At 69.2% G+C, this 9505-nt stretch overlaps 1 protein-coding gene across 1 annotated transcript in view; it reads left to right on the forward strand.

The window, feature by feature from the left end:
• LOC113563531 (collagen alpha-1(I) chain-like) overlaps positions 1-2362 on the forward strand; it is a 2508-nt gene extending 146 nt beyond the window's left edge. Inside the window, exon 1 of the mRNA XM_026975188.1 lies at positions 1-2362. This exon is cut by the window's left edge and continues 146 nt beyond it. Within this exon, the coding sequence (XP_026830989.1) occupies positions 1-2362 (2362 nt within the window).
• The last annotated feature ends 7143 nt before the right edge of the window (positions 2363-9505 follow it).

The following is a 9505-nucleotide window of genomic DNA, read 5'->3' on the forward strand; positions in this document are numbered from 1 at the left end:
TTTGGACCCGGCGGCGGCCTCCTCCTCCGCGGCCGACGGTAGCCGCGGGGGCACGCGACGACCGCGGACCCGCCAAATGGCGAGGAGGGGGGGATCGAGCGCGCGATCGGGCAGTCGGGCCGGTCGGGTCAGCCGGGATAGTTCCCGGGACTCGGCTGCCTCGACGACGTGCGACGTGGCGTCCCTTCCGGGGGACGTCGACACCGACGCGTCGGCGAGCGAGACGGGGAGGAAGCGCAAGCGCGGGAGGCCCCCTACCACCGGGGAGTACGTCGGCCTGGCGGAGGCCAAACGCGCCGCCAGGGAGGAGGAGCGGCTGTCGAGGGAGTGGGAGCGGGAGAAGGAAGTCCTCGCCTCCATTCCCTCGCCAGCCGACAAGAGGGAGCGCGAATCCTGGGAAGTCCAGGTGGAGCGCTTTCGGGAGTGCCCGTCACCCGACATCACCGCTCGGGTGATGGAGCACCTCGAAACCGTGGTGAAGGTCGCCAAGAACTCGGGCCACCTTCAGGGCCCGTATGTCAGGGCCCTGAAGGAGGCCGCGGCGGGCATCAGGGCGGCGCTCACCGTCACTGCTGAGAGGAGGGGCGCCGGAGCCCCTTCTCTCAGCACGGAGAACGCCGCCCTGAGGGGGGAGGTGGAGTCCCTCAAATCGCAGGTGCGCGAACTGAGGGACACCATCTCCCTCATGGGACGGGCGACCGCGGGGGACGGGGGGGAGAGCCAGCGGGTGGCTGACTCTCCCGTCCTGCGCGTCAGGGGGCGGAGGCTGGTGACTCCGCCGAGGAGCCCGGCGACATCGGAGGCAGGACTCCGGACCGAGACCACCCCGCAGAAGGGGGGAGGTCCTCCCGCCGAAAGGGAGGACCCCCTGGTCTCCATGGAGGCCAGAATTATGGCCTCCATGGGGACCATGGTCTCGCGGATCGTCGCGGAGGCGGTGGCGCCCCTGGTGAGGCGCGGCGCGAGAGAGGGAGCGGAGCCGACCCCCCAAACAGGACCGGAGGAGCCAGGCAACGGCGGGACGGCAAAGAAGAAGAAGAAAGGTAAGAAGGGGGGTGGTGGGGCGAGCGGAGCCCCGCCTGCCCTTAACCCCCCTCCGGCAGAGCAGCGGCCCAGTTCGGCGGTGGCCGGCCCGGCTAGCCGAGTTCCAGCCGGCGAGGAGGAGCAGCCGTGGTCGACGGTGGTGGGCAGGAGGGCCGCGAGGCCAACCGCCCAGCCACCGGCCCCCGCGGGTAAGGGCAAACCCGTGCCGGGCAAACCCGCCCCAGGTAGGGGGGCCAGCGGGGGGGGCAAACCCGCGACGGGCAAACCCTCCCCGCCCGGCGGTCGACCCGGCGCGAAGGGGCCGAAGCCCCCTAAGTCGCCCAAGACGGCGGCTGTGGTCATCACGGCCGCCGACGGCGACTACAAGGGGGCCGTGGAGAAGGCGCAGAAGGGCGTGGACATCGACGCCCTGGGGATCGCCGCGCCGCGAGTGAGGAGGGCCTTGACGGGGGCCCTCATTTACGAGATCCCAGGACCGGAGTCCGCCACCAAGGCGGACGAGCTGGCCTCCCGTTTGGAGAAGGTTTTTGAGGGGTCGGGTGTAAGGGTCACCCGACCTCTCAAGAAGGTGGAGCTGCGCGTCCGACGGCTGGACGACGCGGCTACGGAGGAGTCGGTGTCTCGGGCGGTCGCAGCCGCGGGAGGCTGCGACCCCCGAGACGTCGAAGTAGGGCCGATCCAGAGGTCCCCAGACGGCCTGGGGACCTCTTGGATCAGGCTTCCTGCGCAGGCCGGCGGAAAAGTCGCCGACCTGGGCAGGATCAGAGTGGGCTGGGCCTGGGCACCGATTACTGTGCTGGAGCCCAGGCCCTTGATGTGTTATAGGTGCCTGGCGAAGGGGCACGTGCAAGCGACGTGCCCCAGTCGCGAGGACCGCCGAGACCTGTGCTACAGGTGTGGCGCGGCGGGTCATCGGGCGCGCGGATGCGCCGCTGACCCGAAGTGCCCTCTGTGCACGGGTCTCGGCAGGAGGGCGGACCACAGGCTGGGTAGCGCGGCCTGTGCTCCGCCCTCCAAGGGAGGGAAAAGTGGGGTTCAAAGGGGGTCGGAGACGGCGGCCCAGGGAGGAGCGCGGCCGACGGAGGCCGCCCCCCGCCCGCAAAGGGTCGCCTCTCCGGCTCCCAGGCAGGCGGCCCCGTCGGCGGGCGCGGCGCTGGAGCCGACGCCTGCTGATGGGGACAAGGGAGGGCCGGCTCCTCCGCGGGAGGAGGAGCCGAAGCCCCGACGGGTGACCCGCTCCATGGGGAAGAAGAAGGCGGAGGAGAAGGACGACGATGGTGCGAGGGGCCTGGAGGAGCCCGCCATGGACGTGGAGTAATGGCGGGCCAGGTCCTCCAGGCCAACCTTAACCGCGCCCGCCGGGCTCAGGATCTTTTCCTCCAGAGCCTGGCGGAGCGCGGTTACGCGTTGGGCATCGCGGCGGAGCCCTTCAGGCCCCCCGCGGACAGCCCCAGTTGGGCCGTCGGCGGGGGGGGCCTCGTCGCGATCGTGCGCGGCGACGCCGCGGGCTCCCCTCCCCTCCGAGTGTTGGAGGTCGGGGGGGAGTTCGTGGCGGCGCAGTGGGGAGGCATCACCGTGGTCGGGGTCTACGTGTCCCCGAGCCTGAGTCTCGCCGAGTACGAGGGGTTCCTGGACAGGCTGGGGGGGTGCATAGTTCGGCACCCCCGCGGCCTGTTGTTGGTCGCCGGGGACTTCAATGCGAAGTCCGCGCTCTGGGGTTCCCGGCGGCCGGACGCGAAGGGCGCGGTGCTGGCGGACTGGGCGGCGGGTCTGGGCCTGCATTTGTTGAACGTGGGCTCGGACAGCACCTGCGTGCGGTGGGCGGGGGAGTCCGTGGTCGATCTGACCTGGGCATCTCCGGCCCTCGCGCGTCGGGTGTCGGGGTGGAGGGTGTTGTCGGGGGTGGAGACGCTGTCGGACCATAGATACGTGTCTATGGTGGTGTCTCCGCCCTCGGGCTCCGCCCCCCGCCAACGGGGGACGGGCGGACCCCGACCGCGGAGATGGGCGCTCAAGGGGCTGTCTGGTGACAGACTGGTCGCCGCCCTGCTCGCGTCCACGTGGCCGGAGAGGCCGCAGGGCACGGTGGAGGAGGAGGCCGGCTGGCTCGGGGACATCGTGACGCAGGCGTGCGACTTTGCGATGCCCCGGGCCGGCCGGCCTCGGCGACGGCCCACCTACTGGTGGAGCGCGGGATTGGCGGAGCTGCGGCGCGCATCGGGGCGCGCCTGGCGCCGCTTCTCCCGCGCCCGTCGCCGGGGGACGGCGGCGGAGGTGGACGCGCGCTACGGGGAGCTCCAGGAGAGACGGAGCTCCCTGAGGGCGGCGATCAGGGACGCCAAGGCGAGGGCCTGGGAGGAGCTCCTCCGGTCCGTGGAGGGCGATCCCTGGGGGCGTCCGTACCGGCTCGTGATGGGCAAGTTGCGGCAATGGACGCCCCCGGAGACGGAGGAGATGGATCCCCTGGAGCTGCGCGGGGTCCTGGACACCCTCTTCCCGGCGGGAGGCGGGTGCCCGGGACCCCCGGAGTGGATGACCTCCGAGCGGCCCCAGGAGATACCGGGGATCGGTCCGGAGGAGTGGGCGGGGATCCTGCGCCGGCTGCGGGGCCAACGGGCCCCGGGGCCGGACGGGATTCCCAGCCGGGTCTGGGCCCTCGCGATGGAGGTCCTGGCCCCGCGAGTGAGGGCGCTCTTCGAGCGGTGCCTGGTGGAGGGACGCTTCCCCGCGGCTTGGAAGAGGGCCAAGCTGGTCCTCATCCCGAAGGGCGGCGGAGGGGACGCGGCGGGGTGCGCCAGAGTTCCGGCGATATGCTTGCTGGAACGAGATCGGCAAGGCTGTTCGAGCGGGTGATAGCGGGCCGTTCGTCCCGGCACTGTCCGCGGAAGTATCCAGGATCCACCTCGCGAGTAGGGAGGGAGGAGCTTGGCGCGCGCATCTCCTCCAACTATCACTCCGCCCAAGGGAGGGAGTTGAAGGCGTTCACTACTGTCTAGCGCACCGCACCACAACTCCCCCCTCGAGACAAGCGGCCTCCGTGAGGGCCCTCACACCTCAACACGGCGGTCCACCGATGGAGCGGCCCTCCCGGAGCCGAACTGTCTCTCCCTCCTCACCCGGAGCACCCCCGGAGGTGCCGGACGGAGAACGGCCCGTATCACCCGCTCGAACAGCTTGCCGAATCTCGTCCTAGCAAGCACATCGGCCGGAACTTGCGCAACGCCGCCCGCGTCCCCTCCGCCCGCCCTTCGGGATGAGGACCACTTTGGCCTCTTCAAGGCCGCGGGGAAGCGTCCCTCCCCAGGCACCGCTGCGAAGAGCGCCCTCACTCGCGGCCAGGACCTTCCATTCGCGAGGGACCCAGACGCCGGCTGGGCATCCGTCCGGCCGCGGGGCCGTTGGCCGCCGCCGCGCGGCGCAGGATCCCCGCCCCTCCTCCGACCGATCCCGGTATCTCCTGGGGCCGCTCGAGGTCATCCACTGCCGGGGGTCCCGGGCAACCGCCTCCCGCCGGAGAGGGTGTCCAGGACCCCGCGCAGCGCCATGGGGATTCCATCTCCTCCGTCTTCCGGGGGCGTCCATTGCCGCAACTTGCCCATCACGAGCCGGTACGGACGCCCAGGGATCCGCCCTCCACAGGACCGGAGGAGCTCCTCCCGGCCTCGCCTTGGCGTCCCTGATCGCCGCCCTCAGGGGAGCTCCGTCTCTCCTGGAGCTCCCCGTAGCGCGCGTCCACCTCCGCCGCCGTCCCCGGCCGACGGGCCGCGGGAGAAGCGGCGCCAAGGCGCGCCCGATGCGGCCGCAGCTTCGCGCAATCCGCGCTCCACCAGTATGGTGGTGCCGTCGCCTGAGGCCGGCCGGCCCGGGGCATCGCAAAAGTCCGCACTGCCTGCGTGCCACGAATGTCCCCGAGCCAGCCGCCTCCTCCTCCACCGTGCCCTGCGGCCTCTCCGGCCACGTGGACGCGAGCAGGGCGGCGACCAGTCCTGTCCACAGCAGCCCTTGAGCGCCCATCTCCGCGGTCGGGGGTCCCGCCCGTCCCCCGTTGGCGGGGGGGGAGCCGCGAGGCGAGACACACCATAGACACGTATCTATTGGTCCGACAGCGTCTCCACCCCCGAGAAAAAAAAAAAAAAAAAAAAAAAAAAAAAACAACACCCTCACCCCCGATCACCCGACGCGCGAGGGCCGGAGATGCCAGGTCAGATCGACCACGGACTCCCCCGCCCACCGCACGCAGGTGCCGCTGTCCGGCCACGTTCACAAATGCAGGCCCAGACGCCGCCGCCCAGTCCGCCAGCAGCGCGCCCTTGCGCGTCCGGCCGCCGGGTACCCAGAGCGCGGACTTCGCATGATCCCGGCGACCAACACAGGCGCGCGGGGGTGTCCGAATATCGCACCCCCCCCAGCCTGTCCGGAACGCCCTCGTACCTCGGCGAGACTCAGGCTCGGGGCACCACGTAGACCCCGACGCACGGTGATGCCTGCCCACTGCGCCGCCACGAACTCCCCCGACCTTCCAACACTCGGAGGGGAGGGGAGGCGCCGCGGCGTCGCCCGCGCACGATCGCGACGAAGTGCCCCCCCCGCCGACGGCCCAACTGGGGCTGTCCCGCGGGGGGCCTGAAGGCTCCGCCGCGAATGCCCAACGCGTAACCGTCGCTTCCGCAGGTCTGGAGGAAAAGATCCTGAGCCCGCGGCGTCGGTTAAGGTTGGCCTGGAGGACCTTGGCCCGCCATTACTCCACCGTCCCATGGCGGCTCCTCCAGGCCCGTCGCACCATCGCGTCCTTCTCCTCCGCCTTCTTCTTCCATGGAGGCGGGTAACACCGTCGGGGTTCGGCTTCCTCCTGCCCGCGGAGGAGCCGGCCCTCCTTGTCCCCATGCAGCAGGCGTCGGCTGCCAGCGCCGCGCCCGCCGAACGGGGCCGCCTGCCTTGGTTAGCCGGAGAGGCGACGCACTTTGCGGCTGCGGGGGGCGCCTCCGTCGGCCGCGCTCCTCCTGGGCCGCCCGTCTCCGGCCCCTTTGAAACCCCACGTTTTCCCTCCCTTGGAGGGCGGAAGCACAGGCCGCGCTACCCAGCCTGTGGTCGCGCCCTCCTGCCGAGACGCCGTGGCAGCAGAGGGCACTTCGGTCAGCGCGCATCCGCGCGCGCACGATACCCGCGCGCCACACCCTGTAGCACAGGTCTCGGCGGTCCTCGCGCACTGGGGCACGTTCGCTTGCAACGTGCCTCCTTCGCCAGGCACCTATAACACATCAAGGCCTGGGCTCCAGCACAGTAATCGGTGGCCCAGGCCCAGCCAACCTGATCCTGCCCAGGTCGGCGACTTTTCCGCCGGCCTGCGCAGGAAAGCCTGATCCAAGAGGTCCCCTAGGCAGTCTGGGGACTCTGGATCGCTCCTACTTCGACGTCTGCGGGGGTCGCAGCCTCCGCGGCTGGCGACGCCCGAGACACCGACTCCTCCGTTAGCCGCGGTCGGGGTCTCAGCCGTCGGACGCGCAGGCTCCACCTTCTTGAGAAGGTCGCGGTGACCCTTACACCCCGACCCCTCAAAAACCTTCTCAAACGGGAGGCCAGCTTCGTCCGCCTTGGTTGGCGGACTCCGGTCTGGGATCTCGTAATGAGGGCCCCCCGTCAAGGCCCCTCCTCACTCGCGGCGCGGCGATCCCCAGGGCGTCGATGTCCACGCCCCTTCCTGCGCCTTCTCCACGGCCCCCTTGTAGTCCGCCGTCTGGCGCCGTGATGACGCAACAGCCGCGTCTTGGGCCGACTTAGGGGGCTTCGGCCCCTTCGCGCCGGGTCGACCGCCGGGCGGGGAGGGTTTGCCCGTGCGGTTTGGCCCCCCACGCTGGCCCCCCTACCTGGGGCGGGTTTGCCCGGCACGGGTTTGCCCCTTACCGGCCGGGGGGGGGGGGGGCCCGGTGGCTTGGGCGGTTGGCCTCGCGGCCGTCTCCTGCCACCACCGTCGACCACGGCTGGCTCCTCCTCGCCGGTGGAACTCGGCTAGGCCGGGCCGGCGCAGCCGCCGAACTGGGCCGCTGCTCTGCCGGGGGGGGTTCAGGGCAGGCGGGGCTCCGCTCCGGCCCACCACCGCCTTCTTTACCTTTCTTTCTTCTTCTTTGCGTCCCGCGTTGCCTGGCTCCTCCCGGTGCCTGTTTGGGGGGTCGGCTCCGCTCCTCTCTCTCGCGCCGCGCCTCACAGGGCGCCACCGCCTCCGCGACGATGCCGGCGAGACATGGTCTCCCATGGAGGCATAATTCTGGCCTCCATGGAGACCAGGGGGTCCTCCTTTCGGCGGGAGGGACCTCCCCCCTTCTGCGGGGTGGTCTCGGTCCGGAGTGCCCTGCTCCGATGTCGCCGGCTCCTCGGCGGAGTCACCAGCCTCCGCCCCCCTGACGCGCAGGACGGGGAGTCAAGTCCAACGCTGGCTTCCCCCCCGTCCCCGCGGTCGGCCCGTCCCCATGAGGAGATGGTGTCCCTCAGTTCGCGCACCTGCGATTTGAGGGACTCCACCTCCCCCTCCAGGGCGGCGTTCTCCGTGCTGAGAGCAGGGGCTCCGGCGCCCCTCCCTCTCAGCAGTGACGGTGAAGGCGCCGCCCTGATGCCCGCCGCGGCCTCCTCAGGGCCCTGACATACGGCGCCTGAAGTGTGGCCCGAGTTCTTGGGCGAACCTCACACGGTTTCGAAGGTGCTCCAATCACCCGAAGCGGTTGATGTGGTGACGGTGCAACTCCCGAAAGCGCTCACCTGGACTTCCCAGGATTCGGCGCTTCCCTTGTCGGCTGGCGCCGGAATGGAGGCGAGGAACTTCCTTCTCCGCTCCCACTCCCTCGACAGCCGCTCCTCCTCCCTGGCTCGCGTTTGGCCTCCGCACAGCGCCGACGTACTCCGTGGTAGGGGGCCTCGTCCGCGCTTGCGCTTCCTCCCGTCTCGCTCGCCGACGCGATCGGTGTCGACGTCCCCCGGAAGGGACGCCACGTCGGCACGTCGGAGGCAGCCGAAGTTCCCGGGAACTATCCCGGCTGCCCCGACCGGCCCGACTGCCGATCGCGCGCTCGATCCCCCCCTCCTCGAACATTTGGCGGGTTCCCGCGTCGTCGCGTGCCCCCGCGGCTACCTAGTCGGCGCGGAGGAAGGAGGCCGCGCCGGTCCAAAAGGCGCCTCAGCGAGACCCCTCTCAACGTCCGACACCAGCACCACCTCTCGAGGCGACTCCCACGCCTCCTGCGTCCACGCCCTCCGGGCGCCCTCGCGCCCGGTCTTCCCCCGTTTCCCCCGGAAAAGAAATAGCTTTACGCATAGCGCATGTTGGAAATTCTTCGGGTTCGGCCTCATTGGCGTCCCACCGCAGTGGGGAACCTTCCCCGGTAAATTTTCACCTAATGAAGTGTGGGACACGCCGAAGAGGCGGTTTTCGGGTGGCCAACCTAGTCGCCACCGAGAGCGGGAAAGAGGGGTGGGGTTACGTGAAGCCCGGCCCGCCGATACAAAATTTTGGGGCTTTACGTCCCGGCGACGACGTGCAGCCCGATCCGAATCGGGGTCCTACACGGCCCCCGACCGCGGACGGTCCAGTGCACTCCACCACCGCCTGGCAGCCACGCGGTTATGGGGAGACACTGGCCGAGTGCTGCCCCCGCTCCGCTCCGCCGGCAGCCGACGCTTCAACCCCGCATTGGCTCCGATCCTCCGCCGCGCGCCGACGGCGCCCACCACAGGGCGCCCCCCGCCGGGCCGCTGCGCCAGGGGCAAGCCCCCGGCGGTCGACCAGCGGGCTCCCACGGTTTTCCGCATTCGCCCGCGACCGTCGGCGCACTGCCGACGCCCCGGGGAGAAGAGTCCTGGTACCTGGCCGCCAACGAGCGGCACGGTTCGGGGGCCTACTATCCCCTTGGCTAGTCTGCGGGGAATATCCACAGCGGGCCGCGACCGCGCCCATTCATTCATACACTCATACCGTGACTCGGGTGCCCGGGAACGTCAAATTCTCGTACCTGCTACACGGTAGCGGCCCCTGAGGGGATAACTAACCTAACCTCACCTACGCTAACCTAACCTAACTACCTACCTAACCTAATAACCTACCTAAAACCTAACCTAACTTAACCTAAACCTACTAACTAACCTACCTAACCTAAACTAACCTAACGCTAATCCTAACCTAAGCCTTAACCTAACCTACGCTAACCTAACCTAACCTTAAACCTACCTACCTAACCTTAAACCTAACGCTCTAACCTAAACCTAAACCTACCTAACCTAACCTAACCTAACCTAACCTAACCTAACGCTAACCTAACCTAACGCTAACCTAACCTACACCTAACGCTAACGTAAGCTACCTAACCTAACTCTACCTAACTACCTAACCTAACCTAACCTAACCTAACCTAACCTAACTAACTCTGTAACTAACCTCCTTAAAACCTAACCTAACCTAACGCTAACCTAACCTAAG

The sequence above is a fragment of the Ooceraea biroi genome, unplaced genomic scaffold (assembly GCF_003672135.1).
Source record: "Ooceraea biroi isolate clonal line C1 unplaced genomic scaffold, Obir_v5.4 UnassembledTig63, whole genome shotgun sequence".
Classification (NCBI taxonomy): Eukaryota; Metazoa; Arthropoda; class Insecta; order Hymenoptera; family Formicidae; genus Ooceraea; species Ooceraea biroi.